The sequence below is a fragment of the Carassius auratus genome, chromosome 31 (genome assembly GCF_003368295.1).
Source record: "Carassius auratus strain Wakin chromosome 31, ASM336829v1, whole genome shotgun sequence".
Taxonomy (NCBI): Eukaryota; Metazoa; Chordata; class Actinopteri; order Cypriniformes; family Cyprinidae; genus Carassius; species Carassius auratus.
Window position 1 is genome coordinate 20,999,237 of NC_039273.1, and position 20,936 is coordinate 21,020,172.

The 20,936-nt window shown below is 39.2% G+C and overlaps 1 protein-coding gene across 1 annotated transcript; it reads right to left on the reverse strand.

The window, feature by feature from the left end:
• Window positions 1-150: 150 nt before the first annotated feature.
• Window positions 151-19,906, reverse strand: LOC113050804 (serine/threonine-protein kinase 24-like). The gene is made up of 11 exons (XM_026214119.1): window positions 19,216-19,906; window positions 15,348-15,578; window positions 6,247-6,303; window positions 5,919-6,027; window positions 4,507-4,664; window positions 4,114-4,299; window positions 3,760-3,905; window positions 2,792-2,909; window positions 2,635-2,697; window positions 1,567-1,712; window positions 151-993 (listed from the first exon to the last, which is right to left on the reverse strand). The coding sequence occupies exons 1-11, from the start codon at window positions 19,255-19,257 to the stop codon at window positions 948-950; spliced, it is 1,302 nt and encodes a 433-aa protein (XP_026069904.1). The 5' UTR covers window positions 19,258-19,906; the 3' UTR covers window positions 151-947.
• Between the last annotated feature and the right edge of the window lie 1,030 nt (window positions 19,907-20,936).

The window sequence follows — 20,936 nt, forward strand, 5'->3', positions numbered from 1 at the left end:
GAATGAAAATATTTTGTCATTAATAATGATTCTTTTGAAATTATTGCTATTATATGAGATTGAAAAGACAAAAGAGAAGATGGTAGGATCTCAAACATTGAGTAAAACCCTTACATTTTTTATTAAAATTAACAGAGCACCCATCCCCCCCACCCCACAATGTTTTTTTTTTTACATTTCATAAAAAGGCAAGGCATTTCAGAGGCTCGATTTTTAAATATTTACCTTTGTTTCTAACAATATCTACAGAAGCTCTTGGCCATCTGTACACAGTGATTCATTAGCAAAAATCCATCATCTCTTTTAAAGGTCTGTAAAACTGAGACTATATACACAGATCTGTACACAAATCCAAACATAGCGCCCTCTGTCTTCCTGGATGACTGGTCTGCTAGTGGCAGATTACCTGAGATTTCAGCGCGAGAACTGCAATCTCCTTCACCAGGGCTCGGATGCGCGCACACTCCGACAGACATCCGTCTTCACACATGCATTTTGTTCAGAGTCATGCACACTATCTTGTATTTCGTTGAGGGTTGAGGAGACGGCGATGGGCTGGTCTCCTCGCCCTGTGATGGCATTCACTTAATGCATTCTTCCAAAAGCTCGGGTGCGATAATTCAAAACGACCTGCCTCCATCTCACTCTGTGCTTAGCCAAAGGAGTTACGTCTACATTTTGTCCATTGCTTAAGCAGTCTTCATTACAAACACGCTATTATGCATACACACAAGCACATACACTCACACTCCAAAGAGTGTTCCAGGAGATTAGAAAAGAAAAGTGAAACTAGGGGAAGCTTGAGGAGTTTGAGAAGTTCTCTTGATAAGCTAGTGAAGGACAGTTGGTCCTCCAGGGTAGACGTCACGGAGTCTGCTGGTGTCAGGATTCGCTGAGCTGATGCCAGGGGGCGGGACCGATGGGAGACGGACAGGCTAATGCAATAATCACTGGTGCGATGATGATGATGATGACTTTCTTCCTCTAGAGAACCTGCATGAAAGAAAACGAAAGCTAAGGAATCTGCATGAAAGAAGCTACCAGAAGATGTTTTATTTCTTCTAGAGAAATCATTTTTGACCGTTACATTAAAACAAGTACTGGCTTGTATGTTGTATGTTTTTTTATAAATCGTTTTATTCAGCAAGGATGCACTAAACTGATCAAAAGTGAATGTCTTTTTATTTTTAACAAAAGATTGACATTTCAAAGAAATGCTGTTTTCTTATTAATGTTCAAATCATCAAGGGATCCTGAAAATATATCATGGTTTCTATAAAACTATTAAAGCAGCATAAAGTTTTCATCACTGATTTTAAATAGTCAGAAACTTCAAAAGAAAAAAGTAACAAATATTATGAATGGTAGTGTACTTTCTCACTGAACGTTTCGTACTCACCCTCACTTAAACTTAGGTTTAAATTGGTCAATATCATTGTGGTATGTAATTACACCAAAATTACTTCAACTGGAAAGTCAATTTCTATTACAACCAGGTTGAGCATAGTTCAGTGATTGAAGGGAGAACTGTGCCAGTGAAGGGGAACTGAATCATGCAGTCCTTACTGTTGTAGCCTTTGAATAAGTTGGGTGACCATGACATCTGAGATCCCTGGATATGCCTCTTCAGCGAGAAAAATGGCCTCCCCGAGCTGCTCCAGAACTTCAGGCTTTACTGTCGCTGCTGCAGCATCTCCTGCCCCTTCCTTCAGCTGAGGACACACAGAATTTAACATGCAGCTGAAAGCACACTTATTAAAGAGACAGTATCCTTGGAGTAATCTGGTAGTGACAGAGATAGAAGTCCATAACCTTACATTTACCAACTTGGGGCAATTGCCCAGGTGTGTTGCCTAAAGTAATTTTATATCACAATAACAGTATATATATCACAAGGCAGGAAGGTCAAACTAAACCAAAAACATTTCTTTTTTATTTTGGAATTTACAATCATTTGACGGATAATATGAATTTGATAAATCGTGTGTTTGTGTAAAGACATGGTTTACTTGTGTGTCTTTAAAATATTACAAGACTATTAATCCAATAATATATATAGATCAGGAACTCTAAAAACAATCTTCTTGTGGAGTCATGAATCTAGACTACAGAGCACTGCACTTTCATGAAGAGTATGAGAGGAAATGGAAGGATTTGTCCTTGAATAAAGAAGAGGGTGGAGCAAATTAGTGCAAAGTCACTTGTCCTTGGGCTTTTTTCCCAGCATCCCTCAATTTTCCGCTCTCCGCCTCAAATTCCTCATTGCTCCATACTGATTAGTAAGAGGCCTGAGGGAGTGACGGCTTCCTTTAAAAGATGCTTTTAAGATATAATAAAGCATTCAAGGGTGACTTTTAATCTTCATGCTGATATCGTTTCTATAACAGTGTCGAAGCCAGAAATTTTACAGTGAGCAGACCTTGGTGAAACATGGAAACGGGACCTTACATAAGGGGAAAAAAAACACTTTAGGGGTCCAAAAACTTTTTCAAACCCAATTAGGGTTGGACCAGTGCCACCACAGACGATATGCACCCTCACTGCTGGCAAGTACAAATACAAACCAGCATTTAAACATTAATGGATTTCTGATTTTGGCATTGAATCAACTCTGAATCGACTAGTATGTCTAACCTCAGTTAAGACTGGAGTGATGACAGTAGACAGACTCTGGGACAGAGGCCTCTTGATAGGCTCCTGTGGAAGCAGAAAACATCACACAGTGATGAAAGAGAAAGAAAACGCTTATGCAACACAACAGTCAGCTGTGGCCTTGAGCTCGGTCACCTACCTTCTCTTCTGTTGGACTGGCTCCGTTCTGCAGCTTTTTGGGGTCTTTCTCTCGAATGGTGAAGATCCAGTCGTCACTGCCAAAGTCTTTCCCACCAGACGCCTGGCCATCCGGTTCTCTGGGTGGAACAAAGACAAAGACAGAAAAAAGTATTCATTTTAAACAGATAAAAGAAAAAGGAAAAATGAAATGGCATGCATGAGAAATGCAGAAGAATTTAGGAGAGGGCCAAAAACCAGCAAGGCAGAAAACTACTGATTGTGCAATCTAGATGATGTTAGAGATAGTTATTTAAGTCGCTTGACTAGTTAATGGAGCAGCTTGTGAGTAACCACTTTCGATCAAATGGCTTTATTATGAAAGCGGTCAACTCTTGTTGTTAACTCTTTAACCCTGCAGTAAAGTCATCCTTGATTATGTTCTTAGATCTTCCACATTTCACACAGTTCATACTTGTAACTGCTAAACTTTACTAGCACTGTATGTTGGCTTATCCTCACTACAGGAGGATTTTGTTCACCCCCCGGAACTGTGAGACACTTTTTATTATGGATGGGTGCTTTTTATTTAGCTTCTTTTGGACTTATGCACTGCAACGCCCGCTGATTGGTATTAAACAGCTTGAAAGATCAAAGACAAATCGACTTGTAATTTATGGCCTAGTTTTCATTTTTGGGTGAACTAACCCTTTAACCCAGGATAGAAACCAGTTGAAAATAAACATTATGTCACTCATTCTCTCATTCTCATGTCATTCCAAAACTGCGTGGCTTTATCTTGTGGAACATAAATGAAGTGTCTCAGTGTTTTTTATCCATACAGTAGAGGTAAATGTGATCCAGGGTTCTCCAAATATCATTGCATGTTTCACAGAAGAAAGAAATGCATGATGACAAAATTTGAATTTTTTTGGGGTGGACTATTCCTTTAATACATATATGAAAATCTTTGTGTTTTGAGTTGCGTACGAGTCAGATTCATCGGAGCTGGACTCCGCTCGGGACTTTTCGACCTTCCAGCGCTTGTATCTGTCGATGAGCTCTGTCAGATAGGAGGTTTTCTTCGCATAGCGCACGATGAGCTTGTGTTTCAACAACTCTTTTGCTGTCGGTCTCTGAGAGAAAGGCAGAAAGATGTAAGAAAGTGTGAGATTGGTCCTTTGATACGAAACCTCGGTGTTGTTATTTGATGCAGGTACAATTATAGAACATGCCTTAATAACCATAAAAAGATCATGACCTGACTAGCAGCAATAGAATAAACTGTTCTGCCAGAAGGATCAGAGGAAATGACCTCTGGGAATCCCCAATGAGCATACTCACAAAACTGGGCTCTTTGTTTAGACAGGCCTCGACGAACTCTTTCAGAGGTTTGCAGTAGCTGCCCTCCAGTGTAGGGGGGTTGTTCTTTGGAATGAGGAACAGCACCTTCATGGGGTGCAGATCAGAGTGGGGCGGCTCTCCTTTAGCCAGCTCAATCGCCGTGATGCCCAATGACCAAATATCAGCCTTGAAAGAAAAGCAAAAAAAATTCAATAAATGAACTGATGTGAACGGGCAATGTCTTCATGCCAGGTCATGTGGAAGTGGAACAGTCATCACTCATCTAAATGAATCATATGGAAAAACTGACAAGTAATTCCTATCAACACCTAATCCAGAGCCAGACGTCTGGTGATGATGGACTTTCATTGGCGTGTCTACAGTGACCCTCACCTTTGAGTCATAGGCAGATTGTTTGATGACCTCTGGGGCCATCCAGAAGGGTGTGCCCACAAATGTGTTCCGCTTGATCTGCGTGTCTGTGAGCTGACCGGCCACACCGAAATCTGCCAGCTTCACCTCCCCTTGCTCTGACAATAATACATTTGCAGCTGAAAGGAACAAAAAAGTGATGGATGGAAAGTTTGGTTAAGAGTGTATGAATATACATTATGGTTCAAGCTGGGGTCTGGAAACCCTGGAGGGCCAAAAGGTGCGCTGGCGGTCCATGATAAAGTCAAATAATAATGATAATAATAATATTTCACATAATGCATTTTTTGTGCCTTTATAAGTTTAAACATTTTATACCAATAATGTTTAAGATATGAAATATTGTTTTTTACAAATTTGATTTACCAAGTCATTATGATTTCTAAGGAATAGTCAGAAACCAGATAATTCAGTGCCATTACTGTATTGACTGAACTAATTTTTATTTATTTTGTTAATATCAGATATGTTGTCAACTTAATAGCTAGTATCTTACTATATGTGCAAATAAATCTTTTTTTTTTCCACCAACCTGCTTTAGTACAATGAAACATTTATTTAACTTTGTCATCTTAATCATTTATGATAATTATATAAATGGCCATCAAAAGGTTTGACAATCTCAGATCTATACATGTACTTCACTCATTTAACAAACTGAAAAAAACAGAGGCCTGTTTATTTGGTGTGTTACATTTTAATTTGAATGAACTGCTGTTCTGACGGACCGTGTGTGTTCTAATCTTTTCCATCACACTGTGAAGAAAACTGGCCAACCAAGAGATTTAGCATTTTGGTCAAATGTCAGAGCAGCTGCTGTTGCCTAAAATCATGACTTGGTGGTGCTCATGAACAGAGTATTTTGTTAAACAAAAGTGAATAGCAGAGGAAGAATCCAGAACTGAGTCTCCTGTCTCTGTACTCTTGTATTTAGTGTTATTTGATAAACACTTAATGCGGAAAAAAAAAAAGTCTGAACCCCATTTCAAAAACATTTACATACGTTTTTACTTTCTTTCTTCACAGTGACAAGAAACGGAAAGTTGCTCAGCAATTTTTGTAAATAAACAAAATAGTAATAACAGATTGTTTCCATGAAAATGAAGCTGTACAATTGATAATGCATACTTGCTAATAATTCTAACTGCTAATAGTTATTTTATATATGCTGTAAACCCAGACAGAACCTTCTCAGAAGTGTTCAACGTAGAAGCCTAGTACTTTGTAAATGAAACTTTGCATCTCGGTGGACAGATGAAAACAGTGCACACCCTGACTCCAGAAAGTTGCAAAAGAGATCTGAACATTTTTGTGTGCAGTATGCATAAGATGGTGGTCTAAGGTCAAGATGACCTTGAATCTACCATCCATACCTTTGATGTCTCTGTGGATCTTCTTCTCAGAGTGTAGATACTCCAGGCCTTTCAAGATCTCTCTCAGGATGGTGGCGATCTGTGTTTCATCTAAAGCACCAGGCTCCAGCTGAAAGAGAACAATGATCAAACACAAGCCCAAGCCCATCACAACAACAACAACAAAAAAAAAATTTATTAATCGCATCCAAAATTAAAGTTTGTGTTTAAATAATGTGTGGTTGTACTGTGTATATTTATATGTATATATCAATACACTCACATACATGCATATATATAAATATATACACACACACGTAAATATTTCTAAGATCGTTTTGCATCGTACCAAATCCAGGGCAGATCCACCACCTAAATACTCCATGATGATCCATAACTTTGTGTCCTACAGCAAGAGAAAGAGACGAAGAAGAACTGGGTGTCAAAGGGTAAGAAAAATCCATCGACTCACAAATAAACAACAACTACTTTTCTAGAGGAGTCGGGGCATTTTCTAGTGAGAGGGCAAATGACCAAAAGTGTAATCCTAAAATCTCCTTTAATTTGGGATTAGCTAGTCTGAGAGAGAGGGAAGAGTGAAAACTGGGTTACATACCTCCCACTAAGAGTGAGAGAAAGTGAGCATCTGTGTTTGAAGAAACTGAAAACGAAGAAGCACGCCGAGAGCCTCTTAAAACTGAACGATTTATTTATTGCACCTAATGGTTCACCGCAGCGCAGCTACAAAGTTCTGTGTGCTCTTTCATCTTTCTGTGTAGAGCGCTTTGTGTGTCTCTCTCACTTTTGCACCTGAGATAATTCATTTATGGTCTACTGCTCACAGTAGTACTGGCAAGTCATGCCAAAACTAAGATACACAAATTTCTATTTGAAATTTTTATTTTTGGTATATGCTCATACTGACCCCTAAACCTAATTTTTTAACTTTGGTGAATATCTCACACTAGGTGTGGGCGATCTTCCCAAAATATAATATCACAATCTTATAAAAAAAAAAAAAAAAAAAAATGTTTCAGAACTCAAAACTTTCTTGTTAGTCTAAGGTTACGTTTACACTAGTGCGTTTTCATTTTAAAATTCTTAACTTTTGCTTAACGGTTATGCCTGTCGTTTACACTACCCTGGCATTTTTGAACCAGAGACTTAAAAAATGCTACAGACCGCGTTTTAGTTTGAAAACTCTGGGGGCGTGGCTGCCCATATTTGCTCTGAGTATCCTTGAGAACCGTGTAAACAATAACATCCTGCACATTGTTGTACTCATAGATATGTACATGTATAGATGCCTCTTATGCGACTGTTACAATGGGCCGCTATACACAAGCCTTCCACTATATTCAAAAGGTCAACTTGATGTCATTCACCATAAAAGTAACGCAAATTACCAATGTTTAAAAGCTGGTAATATTGAAATAATACATTCAAAAACACAAACCAACACATTCTCACCTGTGAAAGTTTGTCCCATTTCTTCGGAAATTTAAATCCTGAGTTTTTTACAACCATCAGCTGTGCAGGATTGTGGCATCTTCAAATATTCATTGATTATTATGGTGGATGATGTCAAATTGACCGTTAAAATTTACTCGTCTATGTGCTTGAAGCAGTCGAATGGGGCATCTACTAGGGGTGTGCACGGATAGTCGAACATTCGAAAATTCATTCTGCTCTAATTATAAAAAAAAAAAAAAGTTCACAATAAAACCTAATTTGGTCACTTTCTGTGATTCTCCACGGCATTTTTGAAGATGTATGCAAGCAAAAAACATTTAATGAATGAATAAGGGGCCGTTCACATATCACGCCTAAAAACGTGTTGAAAACGCTAGGCGCCGCTTTCTCCTTCTTTCCAAAGCGCTCGAGCAGAAGCGCTCCTGATGTGTCTGCCGTTGCTAAGCAACAATGACGTGCTCTCTCCATTAAGATGCGGAAATTTCAGCAAAGGATAAATGGATTTGCAGCACTAAAAATCGCTTTCAGTAACTCTGGTACTAAATTTATTTCAAAATGACAATCCATATACAGCTATGATCAGCTGTTCCTTCATCTTGGCTGAGCTTTCAACGTTGTTACGGGAAAGGATGAAGTTGAATGTTTAGTTCTTGTAACATGACCTGCGCTGCACTTGCGGCATTCTGAAAAATTGAGATTTTTTTAACGCGTGCGCATTGCGACCACATCGGTTCCATTATGAATGCGCATTCCGTGTGCCTACATTGGAAATAACGAACTTGAGCGCACAAAAGACGTGATATGTGAACGGCACCTAAGAACTGCGGTTTTCTACAGTACTTCAAATATGCCGTGGAGAATCAGAGAAAGTGACCGAATTGAAAAACTTTGTTGCGGCATCTCTCAAGCAACGAATAAACAACGCTAACTTGGAAAATGCAATGAAAACTCCTCTTTCGCGTCTGCCCTAGCCCCTCGGCACAAACTCTCTTGATGAAACTCTCGATGAAAACATGAGAGAAGAAAGAAAAAAAAACTTTTTTGAACATTATCAGAAAATATTCCTTGATGCGAGTGGTGCGGATGCAGCCGCCATCACCAATGATGAAGAGGATTCAATGCCCACTCGTCGGAAAAGGCTGAGCCAGTTCTTCAGCGATGATTACAGAGAGTCCAGCCAAGACGAGTGGGAACAGTTCTTGCTGGAGCCATGTATTCCACCAGATGAGGATCCCATTCAGTGGTAAAATGAAAACACGAAGCGCTTCACAAAACGTATTCACTTAGCACACCGTTATTTGTGAGTCCTGACAACGTCTGTGCCGTCAGAGCGCGTTTTCTCCGCGGCTGTCCTTATTGTTAACATACTAAGGAGCCGACTTTCCCCCGATCATGTTTACATGCCCGTATTTCTTAAAGGCCCCCTTCTTCGTGATTACATGTTTTAAACTTTAGTTAGTGTGTAATGTTGTTGTTAGAGTATAAATAATATCTGTAAAATTCTAAAGCTCAAAGTTCAATGCCAAGCGAGATATTTGATTTAACAGAATTCACCTACAAAAAAACGACCGGTTTGGACTACATCCCTCTAGTTCCTGCAGTAATGACATCACTAAAACAGTTTTTTGACTAACCTCCGCCCACATGAATTCACAAACAGGGGGCGTGGCCTTGTTGCACTCCAACGGAGAAGGAACAGCTGCATTTGTGTTCGCCATGTCGTTGAAACGCTGTTATTTCCATCTCGGAGTCCAATAATCTTTGTTTGGGCTTCCCAAGGACGCTGTACTTGGAGATTAATGGTTACAATTTGTGTTTAACTCTGTTCCGGAAAACTATAATCCACGTGTAAAACTATGTGAGGACAGCTTGCTGAGGACAACTTTCTCAATCTCAATCAGTTTAATGCCGTATTCGCACAATGATTATTCTTGAAAGATGGAGCAGTTCCCTCTTTGTCTGGAGAAGGTGTTGTTTATGGACCACAACCTGTGAGTGTATTTCATTATTTAAGTTGGTGCGTTTAACAGTTTCTGTAACTTATTACACAAAGGGCAACGCTGTTTAGTTTTGTTAACTAGATGTTAGGGCTGTGCAAAAATTGCGATTTTCATGCGCATCTCGTCAGTAAAAACGCTCCTGTGACTATAAATACATCTCCTGCACATGCTCCTGCCCACTTGCTTCTCAAAACTACTCCAAAACTAGTCCAATCGCGTTTACAGGAGGATCGCGTGCTCTAAGCTGCTCTCGAATCACAACACAGGAACCGCTGGCCCAATCAGAACTCGTTACGTATTTCTGAAGGAGGGACTTTATAGAACAAGGAAGACATCAGCCCATTTTTATGACAGTGAAAACAGCAGTATACAGATAGGTGAATTGTGTGAAAAATACTGTGTTTTTTTTACACGCGAAACATGAACATGTTATATTGCACACTGTAAACACAATCAAAGCTTCAAAAAAGCGCGTAAAACAGGACCTTTAACAAGAACATGTAAAACAATAAAAAAAGCAAAAACGATTTGCTGACAGTTTAAAAGTTACAAAGTTAAGCCTACGTTCTACAATAGCCTAATTGCTGCAGGCTGCTAAATTTCAGTTATCAAAATCCAGTCACTTCGATTGGAATCTATGCAATCTATCCGAATCTACAGAATCGGACATTAAGGAAAGCAATCATAAAGTGCTGCAAATTTGAGTGAACGTGAACGTGAAATGACGTGTGGTGACCCATACTCGGAATTACGCTCTGCCTTTAACCCATCCAAGCGCACACACATAGCAGTGAACACAGACACACACAAGCTACAGTGGCCAGCCATATTGCTGCAGCGCCAAAGGAGCAGTTGTGGGTTCAGTGCCTTGCTCAAGGGTCTTTCCTTAATTGTGGTATTGAGGGTGGAAGAGAGCACTGGTCATTCACTCTGTCCACAGACAACTCCTGCCATACCGGAGACTCAAACCCGCAACCTTCTGGTTAAAAGTCTGATGCTCTAACCATTAGGCTACAACTGCCCCGTCATCAAAATCCAGTAACAGCAGATTTTGCAACAGGTTGAAGTTGGTGACACAAATCTGCTACATTGAGCAACAGAAAGCTGCTTGATTTGAAAGTGACTCCTGTGTGAGCAGGGCCCCATACATTGCTACAACACTGAAAACAAACTATTAATCGATTTTTCCTTCTAAACCTTTGCCGAATTTAATAAGGTATGGCCTTAAGGGGAAAAAAGTGAGGGGAAAAAAATCTGTGATAAAAATAATTTTGTTCCTCCTGCAGTGTAAGCTACAGGAACTTGAAGGTGAGCTCTTTTGACCTGGGACAGTATACAGCCACCTAGAAACCACACAAAACATCTAAACAACCATCCAGGATACCTTGGCGAGATCCTAAATCCCCTGGAACAACTTAGCAATGGATTAGCAAACACTGCAAGAGTTAATTAACAGTGAGCTTTGCACAGGCAGGAAAATAAACCTAGTTTAAAAAAAAAAAATTCAGTTATTTCACTTCCTGTTCATTATTACAGATCTTCAAAGCAATAAGTGATGCTACAGGATGTGTTTCTCTCCCAAAAATACGTATTGAATATTCCCCCAGGCTGAAATTACAGCTGCTGTCTGTGCTTCTCTCTTTCTGGCTAGAAGCTTTAAACGCACAACAAAAAGAAAAGTGACATTACAACACTTCACTATGGTCCCTTTTAACTTGAGCTTTAAGTGAACACCCACATTTTCAGCTTTCATTTATGACAGGATATTTTAGCTTAAGTTTAATGTTGAGAATCTCAGCTCTAAATGGGGCATCAAAGATTATGAACATTTGGCACATACTGTTTCTGAGGAGGAAAGAGCGTGAGACAGAAAGGCTGAAATGGTTTCAAGGCTGATTTAAAGAACACCCACACATGCTAGTTTTACACTTTTTTTCACAGTAGGAAGTGGACTGAACATGCTGCCTGACGGCGTGCCAAATAGTAATAACTAAGGTCATCAGTGTGAGCTCAAGTCATATTGAACTGTCTGAATTCTACTTCAACTGAAAAACAAAGCGAAATGAGGTGTGATTATTTTAACCCTCTAACAGCTTTACTGTACAAATCTTGCCAAATAGTGCTATCACACATTAATGTAGGCCTATGCGATACAGGAATCATATCTCCCTGATTTACCCAACTAGCATGGAACAAAACATGAACCACAAAACGCTGCAAATCAATCTCCAAATATAGCTACAATTTGTTAACTAGTAGTACTACATGGTCCCAGAAATTTACTTTTAACTACACGCTGTCATGAACAACACATGACAAAAGACAATGACTTAAATTTCACGAACTTTAAAGTTTAAAGCATAGGTTTTCAGGCCTGCTCCTGTGGACCCACTTTCCTTTCAAAGTTCAGCTCAAACCCTAATCAAACACTAGGGGTGCGCAAAAAATGTAATGCAATTTTCATGCGCATCTCATCAGAAAAGACGGTCCTGTAATTAGAAGTATATCTCCAGCACATGCGTTCAGATCAGGGTTGCCAGGTTTTCACAACAAATCCTGCCCAGGTGCTTCTCAAAACTAGCCCAATCTCGCTTCCAGAAGGTTCCCCGATAAAAATTGCTTCCTGGGGTTAAAATATACGTTTTTTGGCAGGGTTGCCTTGATAAAAGTTGCATTTTAGGGGATAAATATCACGTTATTGGTATTGGGGTCGCTTTGACCCGTGGACATGAAAAACAACCAAAGACTTGGCAACACTAGTTGGCATTTACAAAGCCGTAATTTACACAATTAACACAAAATCGATTTTAAAATTGCAGGCGATTCTTTGTTGATTTTGAAAGCGATTTTGTGTTAGTTGTCAGTAGACAAATATTTTTACCCCGGGAAGCAATTTTTATCGGGGAATCTCCTGGAAACCCGCTTGGGCTAGTTTTGGACTAGTTTTGAGAGAGCAACTGGGCAGGATTTGTTGTGAAAACCTGGCAACCCTGATCTGAACGCATGTGCTGGAGATATCCTTCTAATTACAGGAGCGTTTTTACTGATGAGATGCGCATGAAAATCGCATTCCATTTTTTTGCACAGCCCTATCGAACACACCTGAACCAAATAATCAAGGTCTCCAGAATCACTTAAAGTCACAGGAATTTTCAGTAAAAATAATGTCACAAATCTTTTTTTCTATTTTAAATAAATTCTGTATTCTTCAAACTGTAAATGGAGGATACTTGAGTGAACAATGACAGATGGGCAGAACTAGTTTCTTAATAAACTGACCTTCTGTAGCACTTCGCATGGCTTTGATTGGCACTTCTTGCAGATATTACTATCAAATTGTTCTCATTACCTCAAACCTAGTTTCAGTCACCAATAACACCCGTCTAATCATTTACTGTCCAGTCTCTAAGTTGGCCATTCTACCATTTTTTCGTATTTGCCAACTTCAGATGAATTGTATTCTTTTTCTTTCTACTTACAGGGCCCACAACCCAGTCTTCTCCAAATTTCTGATGAATCTGCTGTTTGGCATACACTATTGAACAAAGCTGCCAGTTGAGGACCTGAGGGGTGTCTGTTTCTCAAACTCTGATGTCCTCTTTCTGGCATGCATCTGGGACATCCCCTTCTCTCTGTCCTGTTTAAATCCAGAATGCTGTCTTGATTCAAGATGGTATTGTACTCTCACAGATGGAATAGCCTTCATCTCTCAAAAGAACAACAGACTGATGAGCTTCTAGAGGAAGCTGTTTTTTTGAAGCCAGAATTGGACTATAGAAATGTCAGTGTGCTGGCATCACTTCAGCAAAAGAAAAAAAGGCTTTGTGTTGCCAACTCCATACTTCATTAAGTACCACAACTGTTTTCAACTGTGGTGAGTTAACAAACAAGCTTTCTTCAGTACCAAATTGGAAGATTAAAATGACTACTTGAGGATGAGGGAACAGTGTTTTCTTATAAGTTGGAGTATTGAGGCTTTGAAATCAAAGGTAAAAGCTGAAGAGTTCCCCAAAAAATGAAATCTATTACTCACCTTCCTGTCATTTCAAACCAATATCAAACCCACATCATAAATGCTAAACAGCAGCTTTACCGTACTTGCTTGATGCACAAAAAACAAACCTCAATGGTTGCGGAAGCTCCAAAGTGCTTGCGTGAAATGTGAGAAAAAACCTCAGTGGTTATTATGTGTCAGGCAAGCACTTTTGAGATTCGGTTTACCATATTTGATGTACTCTACGCATATCCACTGATCAATGTTTATATGTGAATAAAAGCCTAAATTACATTTGCTCATCACATAATATGATTGTGTTTCTTTGTAAGACTTCGATTAAACCACTTGATTCATATGGACTTCTTTTACAATCTTTTCATGCATCAATTTTTTGGGTGTAATGGACTCTCAGCAGAGAGGCCAAAATCTCTCAGATTTCATAAAAAATATCCTTATGTTTCAAAGTTGAACAAACATTTTGGAAAAACAGGATGTGTAAATTAATAAAGAACGTTCTTTTTTGAGTGAACTAAGCCTTTAATCCTACTTGCCTACTTGAACCATCAAGAAGTTGCTTGAGTCCTCACTGATACTCTTTGGGGTCCGGAGTGCTATACATTGCCATTATAAATATACGTTATGCTTATGAAAATACCAGCCCGCTTGAAGTACAAATCATATAGGATTATATCATGAATTTATTTGGTTTCATATTAGTTCTGTCTCCTCCACGTGTCTTTGTTGATTCTGGACTTCTACATCAGCATGAGTCATATATTTCATATACTCGGTGTAACTCATAACTAAGATTTTCTGTCTGTGAGCTCCCTCTGTTGCTATGGCTGAAAGGATAACCGTATAGTCAGGCGGGAGACAGCACCCAAACATTCTCATATTACACACATCGTGGAAAATTCATTAAAGAAGTGTGACCTAAACATACAAGGGTTAATCAATATTTTTCTACTTTGTTATATGTGTGCGCATTTGGACTTAAAAGACCTGATTGAGCTGTTTTGTTTTGTGCGAGGCTATTGGCCCAGCGCGGCTAATAGGCTTGCCGCGATACACAGTGTTGATGGTGATACCGGTGTTCAGCCTCAACACCAGTTACAACACTTGCCCCACCGCAGCATTTAGATTTAGATTCGAAACTAAATGCAAAAGCTCCTGTTAGGTAACATTTTGAATTCTGAAAAGCCTGTTGACTTTTGCCATTTATCTTAGGTGATTTTGGAAGTTTTTTTAAACATTGCAGATTTTTACTTTATTTAAACTTTGTGTCATTTATTTATTTTATTGGACATCAAGGTGTATGACGTGCCTCCAAGCTTTCTTACTCTATTTGCTAATTAATGCTCTATGTTTCTTTTTTATTTGGTTATATATTATACATGTTCATTTATTTCACAATTTTGAATACCTATTTAAACTTTATGTAAGTTATTTGTTATTTTATAACAGGCATAGCCTGCCCTATAGCATGGTGTATTTTTACTTGTTTTGTTAATAAAAGTTCTATGTTTTATATATACGCTAAAGTGAGTTTGACGTTGTATTTTGTTGTTGCATTCGAGGAATTGACACCGAACTGCAGCTAAGTAGAGTATTGAGAAAGTAAAATGCGTAGGGCTCCTTTTAGCTATTTAAAAGCAAAGGAAAGCGTGAAAAGTCGAACAAACAATTGTTTTACGCTGAATTGCCACTATATTTGAAAGTGAAAGTAAAATGTGCACGCTGTTCTTACAAGTTATTTAAAAGAGAAGGAAAGCTAGAAAAAGATGGAACGCCCCGCCTCCATAGTGATACCACTGTTACTGATGTTGTCACATGTCGATTAACCAGTGGGAAAATTTCCTCACAGTCACAACCCTAACGGTTAAATGTTAGCCCTGGCTCAACAGTGGAAAAGCAGCTGTCAAGACTCTCATCCCTGAGGTTATAAAGCATGACCTTTTTTTGCATATGCCAGCCACTCACCTTTAGGTAGGAACCGTAGTATTTGGTGACAAAGGGACTGTCGCACTGGCTTAACACTGTGATTTCCTGCTGAATGTCTTCGATCTCATCTTCAGCCTCTTCCAGATCGATGATCTTGATGGCCACAACTTTCTGCGTGCGATTGTCGATGCCCTTAAACACCTCTCCGAATGAACCCTTACCGATTCTCTCCAGCTTGGTGAACAACTCCTCAGGATCTGCTTTTAAATTCTGCAATGAAAAAACAAAGTAAAGTCAGTATAGGTCCCTATTCAGCTTTAAGCAGATTAAACAATTTATGAATTCATGTAGTACTTTTAAATTGCATGATGTGACATTTTAAGGTAAGAATTCCATTCAGAAAAGAGCCTTGTGCTCAACACTGCATAAAAGTGTATATATTTTTTAAAGGCGGGAAGAGTTTTCTAAGCTAAAGTAACAAGGTGGAGGGGTGATCAATACTTAAAATGACCTCAATGTATCACTGAAATGGATTTGGGTTAAACATTCTGCAATGATACTTCTGAAAAATCTCAAGACAGGCTTTTTTAATCCAGCATTTGGTTCGACTAGAAGTTCTCTGAAGTGCTACTGAAGCAAGTCCTGAGTATATTTAAGAACTGAAGCACATCTGGTTGGGACCAAAGTTCCCAAAGTTCTCAGCAATGACCCTGAATATTGCAGACCCCTTAGGCCTTCTAAAAGGAAACCCAGAGAGCGATACAAACAGCGTCAACATTATTAGCATGTGGCAGTTTGTTGCAGAGTCCATGGTGGTTAATCTGCAAAGCACTCAAATAATGAAAAGAGAAAAAGAGAACTAACCGAGGAAACCTGTAAACCTCAGACTGCTCTAACTTTAACACAATCCTCCAAAACAAGTCCAAAACATCACAGCCACTTCATAACCATCATTCAAACAGAGCAAAACAACCCATGCTAGACGAACCGTCGGTGTGTCCAGAATTGAAGACAATGTGGAACTGCTGCCGTGTAAGTCCTCTGAGCACGCAAAAATTCACGACCTTAAAATCCTCCAAATCTCTTTTGGTAGCATAAACGCTAAACCTACTGAACGCAGAGTCATACTGATGCCGAACACAACAACAGAACAGCTTGTCCGGTGCAATTTCAGAGGCGCTGCGGGAGGTACACGCAGGCAGGATTTCACGGGGACCTCATGAAAGTGTAAAATCCAGTTAAATGGATGACAACAGAGCTGATCGTCCACAGCATTAGTGCACCAAAGATACAAGATGAAAGACAGCAGCCTAAAGGACATTATTCTGATGCCTCATACCTCAGGGTATTGTGAATAAATGGAAATCTGTTTAGGGATACCTTGGCTTTGATATAAGGCTGAAAGAGCTGATCAGCTTTTTCCATTTCATTTTATACAAACAGCACTGGTTTCATTTATTCAAGTGCTTCTCAACGTTTGTATTTCAACCCAAATCAGTATCAAATACTGTTTAACATACATGTCCTTAAAACAAACACTTTACAGTATTCAAATCAGAAGGATTTTCATTGACCCAATAGCATTCCTGTAAAATCAGCCTAAGAAAAAGGCAAACCTAAAGCATCCTGTTCTTCAATCATTTGGAGTATATGCATGGTTTTGGTCTCTTTTGAAAGGTGACACTGTTCCTAAACAGAACAAACCTCATAATCACTGTAATTCTTAGTGGTATTGAATAACAAAAAAAAAAAAAAAAAAAAATATTGCGCATACATTTATTTATTTATTTTTGTAAAAAGATGCCTGTAGATTACAATAGCTGGAAAACACAATGTGATCACAGCATGACGCCTTGTTGGCGGTCTGACAAAGACACTGATTGTACCTGCTGTGTTGATTTGATCTTAAAATAGTTTGCTTCATTCGAATCAAGAATCTCTGCATTACAAAGATATGTGACGTTTAGCTTTTTTAATGAGTTTTTTCAAAAACACTGTGTACAGTGGAACGCTATCAGAGTAAAATGCTAAATTATCAACAAAACGTAAGCTAGATATAGGAAAACTGATAATTAAGTTTCTCGAATGTATATGGTTATTAATAAACCCATATTCAATAAATATACAGTATTGTTCCAAAATTTGGGGCCAGTAAGATTTTCTTTTTTTTTTTTTTTGAAAGAGATTAATATTTTTATTCAGCAAGGGCATATCAAAATTGATCAAAAGTGACAGTAAAGATATTCATAATGTAACAAAATCTTCTGATATCAGTTAAATGCTGTGCTTCTGAACTCTAGAAAGAATTCTTCTAAAACTATAAAGCATTTTTTTTTCATATTTTCATGTATCAAACATCCTGTCTACGTTTACCTCCGTCTAATTTGGCTAGATTCTACCAAGGAAATTTACAACAAAATGATTTTGATTGGGCTTTGACATTAAACAATTATAACCTTTTCTTTTCTTTGCTTGCTATGCTGGTAGTTGCATTTTTTCGCGATAAATCGCATGCGATATTTAATGCATATCTTATCAGGAATGCCGGTTCTGTAATCAGCGGTAAATCACTGTAACCTGTGCGCTTTCACATGGAGAAGCTTTTACTACACAGAGCCGTTGTTCACTGACAACATTTGATTTATCGTGCAGCCCTAAAGCAAATATACTCAAAAGATGACAAAAACCTTTATGAAAGAGGGAAAAAAAGAGGCCAGTGAACAGTATTCACTGTGATAAATGATCAACTGCCAGTCTGCGCTCTGTCAAATAGTGATGCTATCCTATGAACACACACAAATCCATTTTTTCAGACACAGATGATTTTCACACATCTTTCCTCAAAGCGCACGCACCCACAGAGAAGCCCTTTAATGCATCACTCAGAGATTCATTAGCTGTCATCGGCCCGTCCCATCACAGAGATGATGAAGGCTTTGCTCCCTGATTCAGCCCTAATGCTGATTGCTCGCCCACACTCCCAGCTGATCTCTAATCCTGATCCCGATGCACACTGACAGGTGTAACAGCCAACAAATTCTTTTCGAAGGCCACGTCATCCCTTGGCTCCTATCTGTGGTTGTGTTTTAGGGAGCTGGAAACTCTGAGGCCGGTCCATATGAGGTGTGTTACAGCCAGGTGAAAGAGCATCCAGGCTTCAGCTATGTTCCTAATGGATGCCCACCACAATTCCTCTGTGACCCAGAAGGAAATACAAGAGAATCACTATGCTCTCAGAACGGGTGAACAGTAGCCCTCCCTGTGGAAATCTGTGACCTCCTACATAATTCCGGTTTTCCTCTTATCACATGGATGCTCTTTGGTTTTAATGGCCTTCTTTCAAGATGGAGGTTCTTGGCCAACAATGGCTTCCTGCACATTCAACCTAAAGGAGCGATAAGCCATTTCAGCTACTTGGGATGGCAGATTGCTCTCTTGTCCTGAGGACAAACCAGTCATATAGCCTAGCATGAACAGAGACCCAGTTATGATGGCTACTCTCTGGAGACATCTCTCCATCCCTCATCACCCTCTTTCCTTTTGCCTCTACCCTTCAACTTCACATTTTCCATTCTTTATTGGATCTTTGTGTTTTAAAGAAGAGAATGGTTCATGAACATGAACATTTTAATAGATTGACCCTGAAAAGGGTTCTTCATTGGAACTGTCCTACTTCATACATGATGGGTCCTGCATGTATAGAACAATAAAACGAACTTATTGATTAAAAAAAACACACATACTTCATAACACGTTTATGTTTACCATTATTTACGGGGGGGGGGGGGGGGGGGTCAAACAGATCTTCTGCAACTTATCAGAGAGTAAAAACTCTTATGCTTATGAAAGGGAGGAACATTACACAATACATATACACTTTAATAAACGATGCTGTGAGTTTCTTTACCTGCATCCCAGGCAGACTGCCCTGCACTGGAGAATGAGCCATGGCGTCACTTTAAACACTAAAACTGGCAACAACAAAAAAAAAAGAAACACTGTTTCCGGACAAAATACAGCCAATGCACCACCGGGACCCGTTTGCCCGAGTTTTAACGCGGTCTCAGGTATTTTACAGCTGGATAATGGAGCGAAGAGCATCCACGGGAGGACAGAAAGTGCATGTGAAAGATGACTGGTGTGAAAACCTCTCCTCCACTTCCGCAGCTTTAATGAGAACCGCTGCTCTTCCTCGCGGAAATCACCGCGAACCCCCGTCAGAACAGCGTCGATCGGACCGATTGCAGAGTTTTCAGTCGGTGTAGCGTGCGATCGGATGTTGAGACGCTCTTTTTGTTGACTCCTGGAATGGGTTTGGAGGTTCAAGCAGGCCAGATTGCTCGTCAAGAGTTGATGGTCATCTTTGCGCAAACGGATTTCCAAAACATAGCGCAAAAACATGCGCACGTTTGCGTAAAAATGCCCCGGTGTTGGCTCCTAAAACAGATGCACGGAACATGAACTATATCGCGGATTGGTCGAGGGGGTGGGTGGTGAAAATCCTGTCTTGTTTGAACTGAAGAAATTATGTTGACATCCTCACTTCACTTCCCAGCTGGCCGCCATCTTGTCCGTGCTGTCATCTGGACATCAGGGCGGATCCGGACGCGTCAGATCCCGCCCCCGCAGGAAAGGGGAGGGGTTTGTATGCCTAATCATATGGCAAAGAGTGCATGCAATCGGCCTTCAGCGCTGTATTTAAGTTCTTCTTTTTCTTCTTTTTTGCTTCAACATATTTTGTCAGGTGGGTCAAATTCTCGTATCTGTAATACTATTAATGTAAATCTATTTGATTGTGATATTTAATTTACTTTCCTTTGTCACACTGTAATTTAAGGGCACATTCTCTCTATTAATACGACGTTTACCTCAGTAAACTTTTAATTTGCTGGCTGCTATTAATAGTTAGTAAGGTAGTTGTTAAGTTAGGTATGGGTAGGTTTAAGGCATCTAAAATATGGTCATGCAGAATGCTTTTTAATACTAAACATCCAATATGCTAGTACTATGTTAATAAACAAGTTAAACTAAACTAAAGCGTTTATCCTTACTCTTTCATTTTCCTTCAGTATATGCTAATTTTTAAATATATTATTTGAATAGTTTGTATATTACAATTAAATTCATATTATTTAACATTGTTAAAAAAAGATCTCCACTGATTCCGCAAAGTTAGAATATTTTTCTGTAATATTCGCATTATTTCACATTGCGAAACAGCGACACCTTTCGACGACAGAGGAACAAGCACTTCAAACTGCAAGAATCTTGATTACCACCAGATGTCGACGGTGGTTTATTTTTGAAATCGATTCCCCATCTCTTCACATATTACTGTGATTATTTTGAGCTCAGACATGAACTATAAAACCATTTAAATCACATTTTTATTTACCTTTGACATTTTACATTTCAATTATTTAATTGATTTTGGACTAAAAGGTGAGAGGATGACCACCCCTCCCCCTTTCAGAATATTTTTCTTTTGTATAAAAGCTGAGCTGTATGCCTGCTCACTTTGTCCAAGTCCATAAGCTTGTCAGTTCAACTCTCTATCTTCAGAATCTTTATTTACTGGAGAGCTCGACTGAGCTTCACCCTCTGAGGCATCAGATACTTCTTCAACCG